Source organism: Aethalodelphis obliquidens, unplaced genomic scaffold, assembly GCF_003676395.1.
Source record: "Aethalodelphis obliquidens isolate GAN/ISIS:26980383/991018 unplaced genomic scaffold, ASM367639v1 scaffold1, whole genome shotgun sequence".
In the NCBI taxonomy this organism is placed as follows: Eukaryota; Metazoa; Chordata; class Mammalia; order Artiodactyla; family Delphinidae; genus Aethalodelphis; species Aethalodelphis obliquidens.
This window is the reverse complement of record NW_020837945.1, coordinates 52,562,418-52,586,333: the sequence shown is the minus strand read 5'-3', so window position 1 is coordinate 52,586,333 and position 23,916 is coordinate 52,562,418. Positions and strand designations below refer to the sequence as shown.

General features: G+C 36.1%; 1 protein-coding gene across 2 annotated transcripts in view; it reads left to right on the top strand.

Annotated features, from left to right (window-relative positions):
* The window catches only part of CBLB (Cbl proto-oncogene B), a 215,070-nt gene that overhangs the window by 147,172 nt on the left and 43,982 nt on the right, over positions 1-23,916 (top strand). For both annotated transcript variants that reach the window (XR_003432332.1, XM_027104030.1), the window contains exons 11-13: positions 7,629-7,814; positions 9,359-9,724; positions 17,638-17,732. Coding sequence is in view for 1 of the 2 variants with exons in the window: in XM_027104030.1 (XP_026959831.1) it covers positions 7,629-7,814; positions 9,359-9,724; positions 17,638-17,732 (647 nt within the window). In the remaining variant the exon portion in view is untranslated. The remainder of the gene's footprint in view (positions 1-7,628; positions 7,815-9,358; positions 9,725-17,637; positions 17,733-23,916) is intronic.

Genomic DNA, 23,916 nt, shown 5'->3' with positions numbered 1-23,916 from the left:
TCATTGCTTTGAATTTGTAGTATCTAAAAAGTTTACCAAAGTTATTAGTGGAATGTCAACAATAATAATAATTTAAAATAATGAACCTCATTTTACACACAAAGTTAATATCCATATTCTTAGTAAGCTAGCAAGGTGCTTATTCCTTGTTACTGTTCCTAGAGGGAGAAATACAGCAGAATTTTTCCATCGAGATGACTTTTCTTTTTTTATTTTTGGTTGGTTGGTTTTTTGGTTTTGTTTTCTAGGACTGTTAGAGCAGTTTTAGGTTCACAGAAAAAACTGAGGGGGATGTACAGAGATTTCTCATGCACCCCCTGCCTCCACAACGTGTAGCCTCCCCACCATCAACATCCCCCACCAGACTGATACATTTGTCGTAATTGATGAACCTACATTGACACATCATTATTGTCTAAAGTCCATAGTTTACGGTAGGGTTCACTTTTGGTGTGGTACATTCGTGGGTTTGCACAAATGTATAGTGACATGTATAGTATCATGCAGAGTATTTTCACCGCCCTAAACATCCTCTGTGTTCTGCCTATTCATTATTCATCTCCCCCACCAAAACCCCCAGCAGCCATTGATCTTTTTACTCTCTCCGTAGTTTTGCCTTTTCCAGAATGTCCTATAGTTGGAATCATACAGTATGCAGCCTTCTAAGATTGGCTTCTTTCATTTAGGAATATGCATTCAGGTTCCTCCATGTTTTCTCTTGACTTGATAACTCATTTCTTTTTAGCACTAATAATATTCCATTGTCTGGATGTGCCACAGTTTATTTATTATCCATTCACCTACTGAAGGACATCTTGGTTGCTTACGAGTTTCGGCAGTTGTGAATAAAACAGTTATAAACATCTGTATGCAGTTTTTTGTGTGAACATAAGTTTTCAGCTCCTTTAGGTAAACACCAAAGAGCATGATTGCTGTATTGTATGTTAAGAGTATGTTTAGTTTTGTAAGAAACTACCAAACTCTTCCAGAGTGGCAGTAGCATTTTGCATTCCCACCAGCAATGAATAAGAGTTTCTGTTGTTCCACATCCTCATTAGCATTTGATGTTGTCAGTGATCTGGATTTTGGCCATTCAAAAAGGTGTATAATGGTATCTCGTTTTTTTTTTTTTTTTTTTTTGCGGTACGCGGGCCTCTCACTACCGTGGCCTCTCCCATTGCGGAGCACAGGCTCCGGACGCGCAGGCCCAGCGGCCATGGCCCACGGGCCCAGCCGCCCCGCGGCACGCGGGATCCTCCCAGACCGGGGCACGAACCCACGTCCCCTGCACCGGCAGGCGGACTCCCAACCACCGCGCCACCAGGGAAGCCCGGTATCTCGTTTTAATTTACATTTTCTTGATGACACATGATATGCAGCATCTTTTCATATATTGATTTTCCATCTGTATATCTTTAGTGAGGTATCTGATAAGGTCTTCGGCTCATTTTAAAATCTGATTGTTAGTTTTCTTATTGTTGAATTTTAAGAGTTCTTTTTATATTTTAGAGAACAATTCTTTCTCATATGTGTATTTTCCAAAGATTTTCTTCTAGTCTGTGGCTTGTATTTTTGTTATTCTCTTGATAGTTTCTTTCACAGACCAGAAATTTCTCATTTTAATGATGTCCAGCTTGCCCAGTATTTCTTTCATGGATGGCACCTTTGGTGTTGTATCTAGAAGACATTGTATTTGGTGGTCACTTTTTAGATTTCTCCTATATTATCTTCTAGGCGTTTTATAATTTTGCATTTTACATTTAGGTTTGTGGTCCATTTTGAGTTAATTTTGTCAAGGGTATAACGTCTGTGTCTAGATTTTTTTTTTTTTGCATGTGGATGTCCAGTTCTTCAGCACCATTTGTTGAGAAGACTGTCTTTACTACATTGTGTACCTTTGCTCCTTTGTCAAAAGATCAGTTGACTATATTTTGGGGGATCTATTTCTGTTCCATTGATGTATTATATGTCTATTCTTCTGCCAAAACCACAGAATCTTGATTAGTGTAGCTTTATAGTAGGTCTTGAAGTCAAGTAGTGTCCGTCTTCCAACTTTGTTCTTCTCCTTAACTATCCTTTTGGCTATTCTGGGTCTTTTGTCTCCATCTAAACTTTAGAATCAGTTTGACCATATCTAAAAAATAACTTGCTGGGATTTTAATTAGGATTGCATTCAATCTGTAGGTTAAGTTGGGAGAACTTTTCTTTTTCACTCCAAGTTTCTCCCTAAATTCCTACATATTGAGACTTCTTGAAGTGTGACTGTGGATAAGTATGAAATGATTGTACTACTCTTACACCATGTTCCTCATATAAGCATTTGTTATCTAAAAGGGAACAATGGTACAGTACTCCAAAATAGACAACATAAATCATTTATACTTATATTACAAATTACACATGAACATGTGTACATGTAAATGGCTCTGTAATGGATACCTTCTGAATAATATTCTGCATAGGCTATTATTTTAAAGTCTTTTGATTTTGTTAGGTTCACAAATGGATATGAGCAGAAGAAGAACCAAGAGGATAGTTAGTAGCAGGAAAATATTAGAATATTTTATTTTAATTCTATTTTATTAGAATGTTTTACTTAGAATATATTTTATGTGATAAAAGTTTTATCGACGTCCTTCATTAATTTTCACGCATTTAGAGAAATGTCGTCCTTTTCATCATCCTTATAATACATGTATCTACCTTGTTCAGATATGAAAATTCATTAAGTAAAAATCTTCTTAGAAATATTATAAAATTGACTTTGATTATCTCTGGGATTGTCAGAACTCTCATCTTATTAGTAATTGGAGAGGTTTTCTCTTGTCCTGTTTTTAATAATAGCCTGGCAGGGTTTGAAGTTTCTTACCAAATGTTTTTCCATTTCCATAATAATGGATCCTATTAAGGCTGTTATAAAATCGCTCTTTAAAAGGTATGGATAAAATGAAGAGTGACTAAAATAGAATGAGTCCCTGATTATTATTGGTAATTGCGGAGCATGCTGAGATGAGCTTTTGACTACTTACTTCTTGGGCCTTTTCTCTCAGGATTTTCTGTTAAAATTGCAAATTCAGATTTCTCTATTCCTTATGGTAGTCATTCGCCTCCTATTCTAAGTGCTAAAGAATTCGGTAAATTTTGTCAGAAAAAATAAAGAATAGCATTTATTCGTTTCATGAAGCAAAGGGTTTGGAAAAATTGGTGAATATGTAGACATAAAAGAATCAAATGTGGTCTTTAAATTTCTAGAGCACCAGGATTTCAGCCTGTTGAACTTACTTATCAACAACCAGCATTAAAGAAGTTAAGAGAAATTGTTAGTTAGACAGATAAGCTGGTGTGATGATAATACAGGCAGGAATCAAGGCGCCCAGCTTTTGTATTTTGAAAGGTGCGGAAACGAAAAAAGATCATATATTCTGAAGTTCTGAGAGCAAGTGTAATACTAGAAAAAAGTGAGAATTACCTAAAATCGAGATAAAGGAATTATTCAAATCAGCTATCCTATAACTTGAAACTATGATTCCATCCTTCCCAGTTCTTGCAGTTACCTCTATATAAATGATTTTCTTTATATTGTGCAATAAATTCTGTAAAGTTAATTCTGTGTCCACATCCTAGTTTCTGCTTCCTATGCTTTCCTAGGTAATCTTTTCTTAGCTTTCCATTTCCTTGTCCTAATCTAATAGAGTGGACAGACAGAGATGAAGGAGTGACAAAGAAAGGATTTCATGTAATGCAGTGGCAAAAAGCGTATGATCCTTTTAAGAATCCCTTGATTAATATGCCTTTTTATTATACTAATTAATTGTATTTATTCTCTAGAAGATTAAAACCAGAAGAGCAGTAGTGAAGACAAACTGAGAAAAAATTATTCCCCACAAATGAAAAAGATAGGGGTTCACTATCATAATATATAAAGAGCTCTTTCAAATCAATGAGGGGTAAATAAAAGAATATGGTAGATAATGGGACAAAGAACATAACATGAGTGGGCATGTGAAGCATTGTGTGAGACTTCTCTTCTCCTTAGACTTTCAAATAGGAAGGGAAGAAAATATAATTGGTGATTACTCAAATAAATTAAAAGTGACCTTTACTGTGACCATCTACTAAAAATGTTTACAAATGTTCACAGTTAGCATTTGCATTTTACCAGCAATGAAAGTTAATGCAAAGTTTCAATATTCTAGTTGCAGAATTGTTCAGAGAGACAACAAAAAGGCTTCAGCAAAGAAAAATGCATTATTATCTAAAGGGCACTGTTAAATTATCTACTCTTACATGGGGATTTTACTATAATTTAGGAGAACTCTGGAAAATGAATAAGCTATGGTGAATTTAGACCACATAATAAAGATAAAATATTTTTTGTTTCTTCACATACTCTTCACCTATTCTCCATAAAATCCTTCTGACTAAGCCAACTTACAGTTACTGTAATGCTTCAAAATGAATTAGTCTTTCGGGAGGATAGTATAAAATCACCTTGAGAATGCAATATGAATTGTTCTTTTTTAAATATTTTTTATTTATTTTATTTTTGGCTGCATTGGGTCTTTGTTGCTGCACGTGGGCTTTCTCTAGTTGCGGCGAGCAGGGCTACTCTGTTGCGGTGCGCAGGCTTCTCATTGCGGTGGCTTCTCTTGTTTCGGAGCACGGGCTCTAGGCGCACGGGCTTCAGTAGTTGTGGCTCGCGGGCTCTACAGCGCAGGCTCAGTAGTTGTGGCTCATGGGCTTATAGCTCTGTGGCATGTGGGATCTTCCCGGACCGGGGCTCGAACCCGTGTCCCCTGCATTGGCAGGCCGATTATGAATTTTCTTAAGCAAGTTCTGCTTCAGATTACATTCACAAAGCTGTAGAGAGTATGCTTGTCTGGAGGTAACTAGAAGTTCAGGGTTACTTCTGCAGCACACACAGTGGTTTGGATGTCTGTCCAAAGATTTTCAATATACCCTTTCAATATCTTAACAGTTCACCCACTTCAAATCAAGTCCATCCCATTATTTAAACACACTAGGAATATGGTAACTGCTTAAATATTAAATCAGTAGTTAAACCAGAAGTCAAGTTCTAATGATGATGGTGGGCTGCTGGATCTGTCAGGATTCTCCTTCCTATTCCAGGTAATTAGGGAAGCAGGCAGGTAGTTGTGGAAGAAAAGTGCTTGGAGGAGCATAGGTCTTTGCAGTAAATGCAACAAGCAGTGAAAAATTTCTCTGCAAGTAACTGAAACAATGAAGTGCTATGTATTCTCTGTATATCTATGTAAAAATTATTTCTTTACAGGATAGGAACCATGTGGATAGCTTTGCTTCTTGAGTCTTTTTTTGTAAAGAATAATAACCAGATCAATAAAGGATTTTTATCAGGTAACATTTTTTCTAGTTCTCAGAGAAAGTAACTTACCCTTAATGGGAATTTGGAGAATTAGATGTCCTGTGACATCTCCTGATCTGACTGCTACGAACTGTGATGCACTTAGTTTGACATGAGGAGTTTTTTCTATTCTGTCTGTGATCATTTTTGGATTGGTATTACTCCGTAAGGTTCAAATTCATGACCACGTGAGGCTCCATGACTTTTGGGGTAAAAGTCATGTTATTTTATTAAGAATACTGGCTGCATGAAAATCAGCTTATGACTCTACAGTTTCTGCTTTTTCCCCTTCAATTAAGTAGGTAAGAGATATAAAAAAGAATCATGAAATTAATAAGAAAGGGGTCTTAAAATTTACATGTGAAAGTGCATCTGAATTTATTGACCTATTTTAAGTTATTTGGCATCTATCGAGAGAGACAAAGAATTGACAGTCTAGCAATGTCATGGCAGTATTCCAGTATACCTGAGGTATGGTCTAGAAGCTTCTGCTTAGACACTCAAATTTATTTTTAAAAAGCCTTTACCAGGGGAAGCATAAGTCCCCACTCCTTCAGTGTGGGCTGCACATGGTAACTTCCTGGCAAAGAGTACAGTAAGGAAAATGGGAGAAAAAGTAAGTAGCTTTGTAGTGTAGAAGCCTTGACAGTCAATACCTCAGCCAGGTAATCAAGGTCAACATCAACAGTGATGAATCCCATTGATAGTGTAGACCCTTGATGTGATGTGGTTAAAGTGTTACTTTACCAACATGGCCTTCCTTCCAAAAACACACAGTGCTAGTCTAATCATGAGAAAAACATCAGACAAACCACAATTTTAGTAAATTAGAAAAAAAAAGACCTTCCATGATGTAACTAAGTGTGGACATGAACACAAATTTATTATCACATCTCAGTTAAGGACAGAATGGCTAAATCTTTCTCACTATTGCTAGAATTGAAATTAAATTGTCAGTTGACATTGACTACTCTTACAAAGGTAAGTAATGTTAGGGGGAAATGGCTAAAAAACAAGCTTAAAACTCCTTATAAATACTAGCACTAGGAAATAGATGAATATCAAAGCATGCTAGATTAATGTAGTAGGTATAAAAATTAAGCCTAGGTCTCCAAAGAGGTAGGTAGTAACTTAGCCTTGAGAAGGAAACTGCTTGATATTCCAGAACAGAATATTGTTATCCTAGTGAGGCTATCTGGTTAATTAGGATGGCTTTTATATCAAATAGGAATCAGGTTATGTCAAACACACACACACACACACACACACACACACACACTTCTGAAACAGAAAGGGTTACACACATACGTACAAATCAAAGTACTTGTTGATGGCTTTTTGGTGCTCTTTTATCTACCAGATAACATGGAAACCCTGTAATAGCATAGAAATCTATCAGAGTTTTAGAAGTACAGACTTTCCTAGATTTAATTGTTTTTAAAGAAGAACATTTAACCTGAGGATTTATTTTCCATGTGAAGGCTTGGGGGAAAATATCTGGTCTTAAACCTGTTTATTTTAAATACACAAATTTTAAAAAATCCTTGTCTGATTTAATTGGTTTATAGGAAAGTAGATTATGCACTGGATACATATTTTATACGAAACAAAATGATTTCTAAGTTCTAGAATGTACTATAAACCCAAAGACCTAAGAAAATTCTATAATACAGATAACCAAGAGCAATGTGCGTTACTGCATTGCATGTTTCTCATAAAATGTAGACAGGTTTCTAGAAGAATGCCTGCATTTGATTGGTTTGTTGTTGTTGTTGTTGTTGTTGTTTTTGTGGTACGCGGGCCTCTCACTGTTGTGGCCTCTCCCGTGCGGAGCACAGGCTCTGGACACGCAGGCTCAGCGGCCATGGCTCAGGGGCCCAGCCGCTCCGCGGCATGTGGGATCCTCCCGGACCGGGGCACGAACCCCTGTCCCCTGCATCGGCAGGCGGACTCTCAACCACTGCGTCACCAGGGAAGCCCTTGATTGTTTTTAAACTACCCTTTTGCTGTTTTTTTCCTAGACCCTTTCTACAATATGTAGGAGAAACTAATCCACTTATTCTTTACATAATACTGCTCTTGAGGGACAATGTGAGCTCCTTCCATCTATTAATCAGAGTAAACTAAGTGAGTTTATTTTAACAGATGTGCAATGGCAGATACATTCTCAAAACCAAATGTCTTAAGAACTGAAAGGTATGTACTTTACACCTCAAATAAACATCATTCTCTTCTTATATTCTAGTGCACTGACAGGCAGAATTCCCCAGTCACATCACCGGGATCCTCTCCCCTTGCACAGCGAAGAAAGCCACATCCAGACCCTCTCCAGATCCCACATTTAAGCCTGCCACCAGTGCCTCCTCGCCTGGATCTAATTCAGAAAGGCGTAGTTCGGTCTCCCTGTGGCAGCCCAACTGGTTCACCAAAGGTAAATCAATTTTATTAGAAACATAGATAATAATTTTATGTGATGATTATTGATTGCTCAGGTTTTTAAAATTCCGTTACTCATATTTCTTATGCTCTTGTTTATGAACAACTTTGATGGGTCTCTCATTTTGTTTATAGTGAGTCCACTATCATATTCCTTGCTTTATTGCTGTAAAAGTTACATAAGTATTCAGAGAGGGCACATGTCTGTAACAGCCCCCTGATTTGCTAAAATAAACAGCAGAGTAAGTATAGTTACTCTGTAAAATGGATTTAAAAGGTCATTACATGTATTAAAATAAATTGCATGCTCTTATTAAATGATATTTTACACTCATTTTCATAGTGTCTTGACAAGAAAAATGTGATGAGCGTATATTTGCATAGGGCTTAAGATGTGATAGATTATCATCCGAGGTTCAGGGTGACTCAGAAGAGGGAATTATATGTACCTTTTATACCTGAAGGAATTAATTACAAAGAATTACAGTATTTGCAAACTAATTGCATTACTGTTTAATATTAAAGGCATAATTCTATCTGTACATCTAAGCCCACAGTTTTAGTTCTGTGCAGATTTTTTTCCAAATTTGAAAAGGGAATATTTTGCTTTATTAAATATAAGATTTTAAATATTAATCCCATTCGGTAATATGTGTTACGGTCTAAAACTATTTGGAAGCACAGTATTTTAATAGTATTAGACTTTTCTACATTATAATTAACATGGTTTTAAGATCATATTAAGACTTTTTAGGATGTTATTTAGTCAGAATTATGTAAACACACATTTTTTTGCTAATATTTTCAAACAATAAAAGGACAAATCATTCATCAGATGAACTATGTAAATGAAAATAAAAACTGTGAAAGTCACATAGATTCAGTTCAGGAGCTTATACCTTCGTATTTCCACATAAGAATCAGACTGATTTTTTTTTTTTTAAGATCCATAAAACTCAAGTAAGGTCTGTAAATAATGCTGCTCTATTATTTGTGAATTTTCACTATTCTGGTAATAACTATTAAAGAACCGGAGCACATTTCCCCCTTGTCACTTGCTCTGTATTATAGAGGTGAACACAAAAATAACAAAACCAACATTTTCAGTCTTCCAAAGATATTACAAATCAAGGTGCTCTTTTAAAAAGTAAAACAACAACAACTTTGATGGTTTCTGCTGTTTCTCCTAAATCACAGAAACGTGCAAATAAAATAATTAATGACATTATTATTTTAATGTCAACCAGTCAAAATCACCATATAATTTTGATATTCTGCTACGTTTCCCTGTAGTCCTTATAATCCTAACACTTGAGTTTACGTATTCATTTTCTACAAAGAAATCTTAATATATTTGAGTTTTTCATTAATATTTTAAACTTTCATTAGTTGGTGATAAAATAAACTCATTAAAAGATGGCACAGGAATCTAATAAAGCCCTACTATGACTTAGAAAACAAAAGCAATAGTATACTAGTCTGGAAGTCATTTCAGTGCATGGAACCTCTTTTAATGTTTTTCCTCTTGTGTTTCTTTAGTCTTCTCCTTGCATGGTGAGAAAACAAGACAAACCACTCCCAGCACCACCACCTCCCTTAAGAGACCCTCCTCCTCCTCCACCTGAGAGACCTCCCCCAATCCCCCCTGACAATAGAATGAGTCGTCACTTCCTTCACATGGAAAGTGCGCCTTCCAGAGACCAGCCGATGCCTCTGGAAGCCTGGTGTCCTCGGGATGTGCTTGGGACTAATCAGTCAGTGGGATGTCGCCTCCTAGGGGATGCCTCTCCAAAGCCTGGAATCACAGCGAGTTCAAATGTAAATGGAAGGCACAGTAGAATGGGCTCTGACCCAGTGCTTATGCGGAAACACAGACGCCATGATTTGCCTTTAGAAGGAGCCAAGGTAAGAAATACTCAAAGCTGAAGCTAAATAATCTGCTTATAGTCTTCTGATAAGAGGTAGTATAAAAGGTTGAGTGGTGTTTTTTTCGCCTAGTGTGACACTTCCCTGCAGGTCTTTAATTATCTGCAAATTGTAAATAATCAGAAGCTCATTAAAACTTGAACCTAACAGAAGTCAGGAAGAAGGCTCTAAGTAATGATTTAATTTTCATATGAAGACACCAGACAATTTGCCAGAGATTTAGTTCACCTTCCCTTATTTTATCTGCAAATTTTTTTCCTATTAATGTTGTCAATGGGAGAATCAGCAGTCTTTTTTTATTTAACTCTCCTACTTCTATCTAATTTGAAAAGAAAGTTGTATGGTTATAGCATATCATCAATCAGTCATTGGAGTTATTGTTGCCTGGGACAGCACACCTTAGGCAGCCAGGTAGAATGAACTTCTCACATACATAAAAATACCAGGTCCAGTTCATTGTTGGAAAGCAAGGTCTTTCTCTATAAAACTGAAAGTGTCACACATGTTGAGTTCTAACATGAAGGATATTACCACTGTCATTTATATGTACAGAAAAGAATTTAAGCATACAGGGAACCTAAGAGGCAGCAGCAGAAATCATTGAGTTTCGAACCCTCAGTGGGCCCCTGGCAGAGCTGTTCTGTAATGTTTTCTGGTATTTGTGTCCACGATATTTTTGACTCAGATCAGATCGTCACCATCTTCCTTCAGCTGAAGGAGGCTTTGCCTCTTTTGAAGACTGTAATATTTAAGTGTTCCCATCTCTCTTGATCTTAAGTTGTTATTTTAGGGGAGTAGACTATTCCTTCAAAATAATAGTTCGTAGTTGGTGAGTTAATCAAGAAACAAAGAACTGTGAAGAATGACTAATGTACTAAATTCCTGTATGTGTGTACACACATGCGTGCACATGTGTGAAGGAAAACTCTGTATAAGATTTAATTATTCGTGATATTCTAGGGTAGCCAGGATAGCAAGAGTCAAAATTGTCTACTCAGGCATTCAAAACACAGGGGAAGAGTCGTGGTGGTTTGCCGTAACTCTTTGTTAGTGTCTTGTTGGTACCTGCAGGCTTTCATCTATTATAAATATGAAGATCTGTAAAGGTTTTCTTCAAGGTCATGCAAAGGTGATGTAAATGGAGGAGAAGGCACTTATAAAAGCATTTTTATAATGTTCTCTGAAAATGGAGAGCTTATCTTCAAAAGTATGTTTCTACAACTTAGAATCTTGATCAGAAGGACCTGCCTTTTTTTTTTCCAGTGATTTTTTCTTCCCTTTAGTCTCTATTACTTTTCATTCATACATGATCACACTTGCCTTAAGGAGAGTGTTCAGAAGAGCTCCGACATGAATGGTTATATCTTAGCAACATATTACAATTTATTTCCTGAATGGACTTAGAAATACTTAAAATATAATAATTATCTTGGGTAATTCACTGAAGACCTCTTGTTTCAGGGTTCTTCTTAGATAATATGTTATACAGTCTTAGCACTAAATAAACCTGCCCTTCTAAGCCCTAGAATACAGGCTATTAACTTTTGTATGGATGGTGGTTGTTTTAAATTGGGGTTATAATTTCTTAGGTTATAGGTATGAAATTTTATTTTTATTATATTAACTATAATATAAGTTATTAGTATTAGTAGTGATTTAAGTTATAAAGATTCCTTTACATGTTTTCTATGTGAACTTTCATGTCTTGATCATTGATACATGTTAATATCCCAGAGAACATTGAGTAAAGTACAAAATTTATGTCTTATTGAAAGCTGAATTTGTTTAACTCTATCTAAGTTAGGCTCATTAAAATTCATGAAGGTCTAATCTCATATGTTGTGTGTATTAGCATTGCAATGATTATATTCTCAAAGTTAATTTCAAGTTACAACTAGATTAACATTTTTACCAAAATTAGACATCTAATATTTCTCATTTCAGTATAGTTGTTTGACTTTTAAGGCAGATTATAAAGAAGGATTCATACATAATGTATTAAATGCTATAAAACAGACCATGTCTCCCCTTATTCTCCTCTTTTATTATCTTTTGAAGGTCTACTTCAGTAGACCACAAGGTATATCACAACTGACATAAAGTAGAAAAAGCCCAATTCCTCTTATTTCACTGTTGGGAGACTTAGAGGCTAGCTTCAACCGATGGAAAACTGCGTCCATCTAGGATCCTGTAATTCTCAGTCTCTGCATGATCCTGGGTTGGAGTTTCTTTCTTTCTTTCTTTTTTTTTTTTTTTTGGCGGTACGCGGGCCTCTCACTGTTGTGGCCTCTCCCGTTGTGGAGCACAGGCTCCGGACGCGCAGGCTCAGCGGCCATGGCTCACGGGCCTAGCCGCTCCGCGGCATGTGGGAGCTTCCCCGACCGGGGCACGAACCCGTGTCCCCTGCATTGGCAGGTGGACTTTCAACCACTGCGCCAGCAGGGAAGCCCTGGAGTTTGTTTCTTAACTTACGTCTCTGTAGTTCCTCAATCCAGATTGATTTAATTACGTATTTGTAAGCACTTTCTACATACAAGACTCTCCTAGTGTTCAGGATAACCAGAATCCCAATGTCCTCTCCCCTTTCAAATCTAACAAAATGTTTTTATAGAAGAGGAACTGTTCAACTCCTTTAGGCAGAAGTAAAAATGATAAGGCAAACCTGATAGCTGCATTTTAACAAAACTAAAAATCTGATCAACATAGATCCACCAGGCTCTGGAATCAGACCTGAGTTTTACTTCCTGCTCTAGAATTCACTGGCTTTGTGGATGCAAGCAACTTACTACATCTATGCCCCCAATTCCACTTATTTCCCTTACTTTATGAAATGAAATAATAATAGGACCTACTTTCTAGGAGAATAGTTACCCTCCAAATATCTAAGCCCCCATATCCCTTGGTTATGGAATAAAACCAAACTAGATGTGGAGTCTTAGTATAAGTTGTAACAGTTCATTTTCATTTAAAATAGTTGTCCTTATTTTCTTTTAATTTAAAACCAAAATCATTATCTCTTTCTCCCCTTCCTCTCTGCTTTTATTTAGCATAGTGGCTAATGAATTCTCAGCAAACACTCAATAACTGGGTTGCTGAGTTATTACAGTTAGGTTGATGACAGAGGGGGAAAGAGTATATGCATGCTGGGGTTGGAGGTGGGCAGGGGTAGGGCAGGAAAGGACTTGGAGGAAGAAGATGTCTATGGTACACTAGGAGTGTAGACAGTTTTTTTAATGTATTTTTCCAGCACTCACCTTCAGCCAAAGGTAAAATGTAACTTTCTTGTTTAAAATAGGATTTTTTACTTTTAGAGAAGTAGTCATTTTCTATAGATAGATCACATATTCACAATAAGGGGGAAACAAGGGAGAAGGGTTGAAGAAGAAGGGGAAATGAATTTGATTTAAAAAGACTTGTATATTAATGAAAATGGTAAGTGTTACAATATATTCTCACCCTCCATACCTAGTGTTCAGTCTTTAAAAATTTTTTTTTAAAAATGTTATCATGCGAATAAAGGGTATAGGGATTTAGATACTTGGAGGCTGATGTGTTATCTTCACATAACCCGTCAGTCTCTCCAAATGTAAGCAAATACATTTCTGTGTCAAAGAGTAACAACTATCGTTCAGACTAGTTTTCATTAAAGGAAATATCTCAAATTAAATATCATCTGCCCATTTTAAAGATAAGAAAACTTAGATGAGTACTAAAAGTTTAACATTAAGTGTACATATGTAACACCATAAGGGGAATTCATGAAACTAAACATTCTATAGAGTGAGGACTTGCTGCCCTTTGTTGTGTGTCCTATGTCAGTGTGCCAGTTCCCATCATCCATTAGAACCATTTGCCCTTTTTATTTGCATCTTTCCTAGATAAATGGTAAGGGAAGCAAGGATAAATTAAATTCTAATTACTCTATTTGCTAACTGTAAAGAGCTCTAAGGAAAAAAGCCCTCTAATTCATAATTAAAATGAAGTGTAAGAATTCTGTGACTTTAATTTACTCCCATTTCTCTTCTCCCTCCCACCTAGCATAATCAAGTTAACTAAATTAATACTTTACTTTTTAACATGAACCTGAAAGCTAAGAGTTGTTAGGTTTATTTACCTTGTTTTATTTTATTGGTAAGAGATTTCTTTCCTATAGGACTGTTTCCATTCCCTCAGATTCTAGCCACATTATAAACCTGTTCCTTACTTAATACTTTGTTGGCTAGATATTTAGTTATTGTTGTTGGTTTGTTTTAATTATTTTATTGCACGAAAATGTTTTAAAATATCATTGGAGACTTGAAATGTATCTCCTTATATCTAGATACTAACACTGTGTCCAACTATCTTTATTTGTTCCTCTTAAAAGATTAAGAATGCTACTGTTTCCTATGTGATAAAAACGATCTCTGACTTATGTTACTTCAAGTGACATTATTCTAAAATGACCTTGTGTACAATAATCTGTTGAAGATGTTGCTAGATAAACACATAGAATGATTCCTCTTTTTGAGATTGTGGCTTTTGCTATTTTGGTGGAGAGGCACATGTTTATAAGAATGAACTTAAACTTATCTGTGAATCTCAGGTGCTGTCTTTCAGAAAATAAGTCCTCTGTGTACACAGGTTTCATTTTTAATCTAATGTTTCTGAAGGATAAATTACAGTGATATTTTTGGTGTAGTGTATGTGTGCTCTTACATGTGTGGGATGGGGGAAGGGGGTTTTGTTTGGGGTTTTGTAATTAAAAAGGTTTTTCTTAATTGTGCTAAGATTATCACAATTGTGTTTGTTTTCCCTACATCTCAAGGGTCCCAAATGCTTTAACATTAAATTTTAGACAATATCTGAATCATAGGAAGATATTTCAAACTTAAAAATTAGGATGAAATGTTATCTTGAGGCATGTGAAAAATATTAATACAGGGTAACCTAGAGTAACCTAGAGTTTATAATAAATTTTGTGATAACTCAGATTATACTTCTTCCACAGGTAGTATAAATTCCCCTTAATGTATTCTTATTCGTTCAGCCTCTTTCAGTTAAACGAGTAGGATGTTCAAGACACTGTGGCGAATACAAAATGAATCAAGCACAGTCTAGTGAGGATGAGACAGGTATATAATTAAGGGATGAGGCATAGGCGAAGCATCCAGAATATATAATGTGGGATGCCCTAGGGGGAGAAACATTCCAACTGAGATGCAGGGTAAAAGAAGGAATAAAGAAAGCTTCGTGCAAGACAGATCTGTAGACATTAAAAGATCAGTAGGTAGGGCTTCCTTAGTGGCGCAGCAGTTGAGAGTCCGCCTGCCGATGCAGGGGACATGGGTTCGTGCCCCGGTTCGGGAAGATCCCACATGCCGTGGAGCGGCTGGGCCCGTGAGCCATGGCCGCTGAGCCTGCGTGTCCGGAGCCTGTGCTCCACAACGGGAGAGGCCACAACAGTGAGAGGCCCGCGTACCGCTAAAAAAAAAAAAAAAAAAATCAGTAGGTGGTGGTGTTGTAGACATGACAGAAAGGAATAGCATGGAGGTGGGAAGGTAAGCACAGTGCAGGAAGTCAATTTTGGACAGACTCTAGGGCATACAGAGAGAGTAAGTACAGTAGGTAAAACTATGGCAATATAAATTGAAAGCAGTTACGGAGTGGAGTGTCTCATATTCTATACCAAGTTATCTTTAACTTGGTAGCATGTCCAATGGAATTGTGGTAAATTTGCAACAGTGAACTAGGAAGGCAGAAGAAAAAGATGTTTCCTTAGTTGAGAGTTTAAGAAGGCCTGAATCAGTGAGATTTCAGTGTGAACTGCTTCAGTTGATACTATCAATCTACACATTTGAGGAACTACTGTTTTCTCCTATTTGCAAAAGGCTTTGCAGATTTCCAGAGGACGTAAAATATTTATTTTTGGCTCAAAAAATTGTGACTTACTGCAGTCTCTAAAGTAGTTTTAGATAAAATGATTTTGTCTAATGAAACGGATGCAGGTGGGAACATGGAGTTCAGAATGAAATAATCGTAAATCTTGTCATCCAGTCGCTTTAGATGAACAGAAACATGAACGTCATTTTAGTACCTGCATTTTTAGGTCCTTTACAAACATGTATGTATGCACATATGTAGTGTAATGTAAGTCAGTCAGCAGTCAATGTTCATTTGAGCCCTACTGTGTGTAAAGCATTGAAGGAATGTCCTATAAAATGAGGAAATCAGAGTCTTTGTCCTGAAAAAGATTCATGTAGAACTAATACAACAGAAATTGTTATTCCCATAGCTCCCTTTTATTTTATAATTGCTGAAATTTTACTCGGTATCAACAGTGCATTAGATACTTGCTCCTATTAAAACAAATAATTGCATATAAATCCATATTACATTTCCCAGAATGAATTTTAAATGTGTTTATGACAGAAACATCAAGGAGATTGGATTGCAGAGATCATACATTGTATCCATTCTGGCAACAATTGCACAGGACTCAAATTAAGGATGACTTTATATGCCCATTATACAATGAGCACTTGTGATTTGACACATGTATTTGTTGGTTAAAAGGGATTTTTTTATGTTAGGGGTTTTCATTGAACTGTACAATAATTAATATCTACTGAGACATTTCTTTTCTCTAGCAAAATTGAAAAAACTCTGCCTTGTTCTGTTATTCGGTCCATAGTCAGAAACCCAAAGAGATATTTTTGTCATAGTGTATCTCTAGTATATTGAATCTAATGAGGAATCAAAGCTATAGCACAGGACTTGTTTTTAGAGTGATACTTTAATGCTATAAAATTTATATTTTGTAGCTTTAAATTGCAAACACTGATATATTTCAAATGGATTCTTTAAACATGTTCCTTTTCTTAAGTTGCTAGGGAAGGGTATGGCCTTTTCCATTTTGCACTCTAAAGCTTCAACACCACTTTAGAACTGAGGGGTGAAAAAAGAATTGGTAGGTCATTGATTGGGTTACCTAGAACTATTCAAGTTACATCACATCCTTTTTGCCACAAATCAGCCTACACCTCTTAAATATGAACTAGTAAAGAGTTTGGGAAAGAGCTTCATCATAAAACCCTAATGATTAAAGGTCTTAAAATATGTTTAATCTGTCTTTGCAAAGTTACTCTTTTTTTCTTTTAAGTTGCTTTCATTTCAAGTTGTTGGATTAGTTAAGAGCAGTTGTTAGACAGTTCCCATATGTAACTGAGCAATCTGGAAACCAGAATTTCTGAATTCTGAGTAAACACTGGCTCTCTATGGTACCTTATGAGCAAGGTAACAATTTTGGTTTGTGTTGTTCACACACCAAAAATTATATTTAAAATTGCTTGCACTCTGAAAGCCAGACCAGGTCTCTAGTTACCAGTAGTGCTAAAGCTTCGGCCTTGAAAGAACAAAGGCGTTTCTGATTATACTCATGCATTGTTTTATCAAGAAGTTTAGAAATGTTCTGTTAACCCCAGAGAGAGATAATTTAGAACACTTTTATTTGGGAGGAATTGAAATAAGAATTGCACCAGTGCTGCTTTTTTCTTTACTGAATCCTTACAGAGAATGCTAGCTTTTCAATAAACACTGATCATGTTTGGGGACTTTTACTATTTACCTAGCTATCTATATGATTTATAGAAATTATAGCATCTCCTCTCAATATAAGAGAGGTTGAATCGGTTGTATTTTATTTTTTCACATAAAAAATGGTGCTACTTTCGGGCGGTGGTAAATAATCACGATGGTGCTCCTAACTCCTAAGTAAATTAGATGATATTTCACTTGTTCAAATAAACTGAAATTATATATTCTCTTCAAAATTATAGATTGTCTAAGAACTGTTACTGTTTTAAGGTCCTCCAGAAGTTAAATTCTAAACTAACCCTTTGATTTCCTTTCAGGTCTTTTCCAATGGTCACCTGGGAAGTGAAGAATATGATGTTCCTCCCCGGCTTTCTCCTCCCCCTCCAGCTGCCACCCTTCTCCCCAGCATCAAGTGAGTTTTACTGAATTTGGAGATCAACTGTCCATGCATAAAGTTGTTATAAAGAGTGGTTTTGAGGTTCTTAGTACAGAAAGTACAGGGGTGAATATGCATCAATAAAAATGAACCAGCTGGATTTTTAAACTAAAGTACCAGAAATCGAGATCCTTTCTGATTCTTTGCTGATAACTACAGCACTTTTAGACTTACCTACACTCTGAGATTACACATAAAGCAACAGAGAAAAAGCTAAGTCTTCCCTGCATCCAGGAAGAGGCTCAGGTAGCGCAATGAGCTCTCCTTTCCAATTCATGTCTCTTCCTTAGAGGTACCACATTTATCCCACTACCCAGTTTGACATGATAAAATAATCTTTGGTTCCTCCAGTTTTCTCATTTCTCAAATCCATTCCGCCACTAAGTCCTGTTGATTGTTCTTTTAAAGTTTTTCATATTCAGCTAATCTTCCCCATTGCCCTAGTTCTGGCTTATAACAGGACAACTGAAAGAGCCTTCTACCTGATCATATGATATGATCTCAGAATGGAACATCAATGGATTTTAAAGCTAGAAAAATGAGTTAAACTAGGTGTCTCATTTGAAAAAATGGGGACACAAGAAGCATATCAGACAGTTAAGGGATAGTGTCTATCCAGATCAAACCTGCATAAAACCAAGTCTCCTGATGGCCATTTCCCTACTCTATATTAAATTAGGCTACCTGTCTTTCCTCCAGTATATTTAATTCAGGTAGCTGATTTAATTTAAATTCTGCTTTCCCCAGATCACTTTCCTACTCAAAGCCCAACATTGTTCTTTCTTTCCTTCTAAATTAATTCTGTGCTCTCCTGCTATATCAGTAAGATCCACAGAATTTTACCCAATTAAAATATCATTCAGGAATTCTAATGCTTGCCCTCTAATCTTGTCTTGATTTTTTTCCTGGTTTTATGAGTCTTTCATGCTGTTCCCTCCTGTGCACCAAGTTTTCAGAATCTTTATTCTGAAGATCCATGTCTCAGGCTCTATTTCTGTATGGAAACTTCTGTAACTTCAGTCATAATGATGGTAGTAAGACTGATTCTCATTCCTCCTCCTAGAGTTTATCTTCTATACATTTAATTATGTACTTTGCTCTACTGTTTTCTAATACTAACGTGCCTCTGCACATTAAAAAGATTATAAGCTTTTAAGGGCAAAAACCTTTTCTCGTAATCTCTGCTTCTCCCTTAACACCTTACTGTTTGCTGTTTAATGAGTATACTGATAGTACTGGGTCGCTTGGTGGATTGACTTTATCATCTGCTAAGGTCCTCATTTCTAACTGAAAGTCTTAGAGCATCTTCACTCCTTCCTCTGCTGGTCACTGGATGCAAAAGAATCATAAGCTAGATACCAGCTCCCAAGATATTTACCATCTACTTTAAAATAAAGTTAACATACATGAAATCACAAGAGAACATTATGCACTAAACTGTATGCATCTAACTTGTTAGTTTTTATATAAGCTTGGAGAATAGACTATTATAGACTTTGTAAGTCAAGGATGTCTTATAGAGAAGATGGAAATTTCCTGAGTCATAGCGGATGGGCACAATTGGGAAGGGGTGTGCATGAGAAAAACATGAGTATGAAATTTGACATCATTTAGGGGGCAGTGGGAAACTAAGCATTGGACCATTCTTTCATGGCCACTTTTCTTGGAGCTGGCAGATATGTAGCAGACATAGAAGTTAGAAGCAAATATATATATTCTGTGTAGTAGGTTGTACATCAGTAATAACATATGATATTGTAGCACCAAATGAACTCTGGATATTTGTATATGTGATTAAAACATCTAAGCTCAATTACCTCTAATTCAGAGAACATCAAAAAACGAAGTACATGAAATCTTGCTAATTAGAGATTAAAATTTTACATTCTGTTTATTAAATTCATACTGGCAGGTGGGATAAAAGGCAGAGGTCACCATTTGCTTCATCTATATTTAGTGTTAAGTGCTTGTTTTTCTATAAAGAACAACAAATTCGTAGTAAAATGCCTTTTATTGATATTTTTCTAACGCTTCAGTTTGTATGTGTACCTGGCTATACTTTCACCCCATTTACTCTTGATTATTTTCCCTCAAACAATGCAGTTGCTTTACTTAACCAGGGAAATACTTTAACAATGCATCCTTAACAGCAAATTAGTTTTCTATTTTGCATGCTGCAAATTAACCATAGTTAAAATTACAAGTGCTGGCTTTTAATGGCATGTTTATCTCTCCATTTTGTTTTTTATTCTGACATATAGGTAGCAGTTGTTCATTGTAGAAAATATGGAAAATATATAAAAGAAAAAAATTAAATACATAAATATAAGCGTTTACGTACCCCAGATATCAATGCCCAGAGTTTTTGTTTTGTTTTGTTTTTCTTGAATTTTTCAATTTTATTTTATTTTTTTATACAGCAGGTTCTTAGTCATCCATTTTACACACATCAGTGTATACATGTCAATCCCAATCGCCCAATTCAGCACACCACCATCCCCACCCCCACTGCGGCTTTCCACCCTTGGTGTCCATACGTTTGTTCTCTACATCTGTGTCTCTATTTCCGCCCTTTCAAACCAGTTCCTCTATACCATTTTTCTAGGTTCCACATATATGCGTTAATATACGATATTTGTTTTTCTCTTTCTGACTTACTTCACTCTGTATGACAGTCTCTAGATCCGTCCACGTCTCTACAAATGACCCAATTTCGTTCCTTTTTATGGCTGAGTAATATCCCATTGTATATATGTACAACATCATCTTTATCCATTCGTCTGTCGATGGGCATTTAGGTTGCTTCCATGACCTGGCTATTGTAAATAGTGCTGCAATAAACGTTGGGGTGCATGTGTCTTTTTGAATTATGGTTTTCTCTGGGTATATGCCCAGTAGTGGGATTGCTGAATCATATGGTAATTCTATTTTTAGTTTTTTAAGGAACCTCCACACTGTTCTCCATAGCGGCTGTATCAATTTACATTCCCACCAACAGTGCAAAAGTGTTCCCTTTTCTCCACATCCTCTCCAGCATTTGTTGTTTGTAGATTTTCTGATGATGCCCATTCTAACCGGTGTGAGTTGATACCTCATTGTAGTTTTGATTTGCATTTCTCTAATTAGTGATGTTGAGCAGCTTTTCATGTGCTTCTTGGCCATCTGTATGTCTTCTTTGGAGAAATGTCTGTTTAGGTCTTCTGCCCATTTTTGGATTGGGTTGTTTGTTTTATTAATATTGAGCTGCATGAGCTGTTTATATATTCTGGAGATTAATCCTTTGTCCGTTGATTCGTTTGCAAATATTTTCTCCCATTCTGAGGGTTGTCTTTTCATCTTGTTTATGGTTTCCTTTGCTGTGCAAAAGCTTTGAAGTTTCATTAGGTCCCATTTGTTTATTTTTGTTTTTATTTCCATTACTCTAGGAGGTGGATCAAAAAAGATCTTGCTGTGACTTATGTCAGAGTTTTCTTCCTATGTTTTCCTCCAAGAGTTTTATAGTGTCTGGTCTTACATTTAGGTCTCTAATCCATTTTGAGTTTATTTTTGTGCATGGTGTTAGGGAGTGTTCTGATTCCATTCTTTTACATGTAGCTGTCCAGTTTTTCCCCAGAGTTTTAACATTCTGACTTTTTTTTTCTTTTTAGCCTTTTTTTTTTTTTACATGATTTAGATTACATTGTAGAGATAATTTCATGCTCTCCTTTGTCACTTAATATTTTAATAAGCATTTTTCTTAATCATTTATGCTGTACTATATTTATCATGGAACCAGCATGGAATTCTGAAGTGACCATTAAAATAAAATCAGACTTGGTCCCAGACATGACTCCGGTATTAATATTTGTCTGTCTTTGAACAAGGTAACTTCTCTGGGCCTCACTTTCTCCATCTGATAAATGAAGGGATCTGTTTATCTTAAATGATCTCTAAAATTCTCTTGAGCTTCAACCTTTTAGGTTCCATGCAATGTTTTTTTAAGGGGTACTCATTTGTAGTATTAATTACATATGAATACTTGGCAACTTGAATGCTCATTTATAATTGGTTGGTTGCATCCCATTTTTGAAGCCAGTATAACTTGGATTACTGCTCTGGGTTTTTTGTTTGTTTTTTTGTTTTGTCTACTTCACCTTCATTAGAGTGTATAACCAGAGTACAATGAGAATAGATCTTCAGCTCTGGAGAGGCAGAGAATACAGGTCTTAGCAAAATGTCACTCAGGGAAATAGGGATGTTGGATGTTCAAGTGTATTGTTTCCGTGTCAGCGTCTTAGTACATGTTTCAAAATTAGGCCAAAGCAAAATAACAGATCGCTACCCGTCATAGACTTTGATAGTTCTCACAAATGTTGAGAGCCCCAGTGTTGAATTCAGTAATGTCAAAGCTGATATTTACCTTTAAAGCTATACTGTGTTGTTATTAATATTTACTGAAGTATAATTGTTAAATTATTTGATGTTACTCTGATTCCCATTAAATTGATGGAAGAGGCTACTCTGTGATAGTGTTTTCTTTCTTGTAAAACAGTATGACTGCAATTATATGACTTTTATTGTGTAATTTATCTGGAGACCTAGAATATAGAATTTATATTAAAAGCATATTCTGTCATAAAAGTAAGCTGAAACTGTACTAGTGCATATAGGTTTACTTATTTTTTTTCCTAAATGGTTTCTACTTAAGATGATTGACACTTAGCTATAAATATAAATTCTTAAAAGCTTGAAATATGGGTAATCATAATTTTTTTAGGGGAAGAATGAAAAATCTATGTGGATTATTTTTATTGTAGTGTCAATTTTCACTAAATTATTTTTATCTTGAAATAATTTGATTTTTCAAAATTAAATGAAACCTGAAACAGTTAAAAATACTTACTTTACTTAACACAAGATGTTGGCCAATAAGCAAAGGAATTACTCTAATAATGGAATAATTACTTCAGGTAAGATAATGTTCTGGAATGCAGAGGAATGTCATTTTTTAGAAGAATATTTTTCTTGTTCCTTGTCTTTTAGAAATGGACCTTTTGTACTTTTGACATATTAATCTTAAACTTTCAAATACATGTGAATCAATATTACTTAATATTTTTGTAAAAAGGGTGTTTTGTTGTTGGAGGTGGTGGTGTTGATCGTTGTTATAGATTTTTTCTAAACAGATAAGGTGCTAATAGTTTAAGCTCAGTGAATAGAGTATCCAGGTTTTGCCTAACTATCCTGTTTTCATTCAGTTGCGTACTGACTGGAGAGTCAGAGTGAACAAGATAAAATCCCATCCTCATTGGAATTTGTGCTCTAGTTAAGGAGAACAGCAAGTAAACAAATAACCATAGTATATTGTCAGGTAGTGGTAAGTGCTAGAAGGAAAAGTAAAGCAGGGAAAGGGATACTCAGTGATAGGGAGGTTTATACTTCAGATGAGGTCATTAGGAAAGGTAATATTGAACAGAAACCTGAAAGAAGGGAGCAAGCCATGAGACTGCCTAGGTGAAGAGCATAAAAGCTAGACAGTGAGGCAAGTGAATCCCTTTGGCTTATCTGGAGAACAGCTAGAGGGACAGTAGGGCTGGGGTTGAATAAGGTATATAGGAGCTAAATCATATATTGCCTTTAAGGCCATGATAAGAACTTTGGTTTGGTTAGTTTTAGGAGCCACTGAAGGTTTTGATCAACATGATGACATGATGCTGGTTTGTGTTTTTAAAGAGGGTCACTGGCTGCTACATGAATTGTCTTTAGGACAGCTGAAGTGAGACCAATGGAGAGTGTAGTCGTCTGATGTGGTGAACCAGTAAGAGATGGTCAGGGCTTTGGGGTGATGGTGATGGAGTTACACAGTCCACTTTGGGTTGTATTTTGATCCAACAGTACCTGTTAATAAATCAGATGTCTGTGAGGTACAATAAATAGGGATGATTGATTTTTATATAGGTTTTTGCTTAACGAAACTGGGTGAATGGGTTGGTGCCATTTACCAGAGGGAGGGAAATTGGAGAAGGGCAGGGGTGGGAAGGGGGCAGGGGTGGCAAAATTAAGACTTAAGGAACTGTTGAGTTTCGGTGCCGATTACACACGCATCCGAATAGTGATGTTGAGGGGACAGTCGGACATACCATCTAAGCTTTCACCTTTAGATTATATTCAAGTAAATACT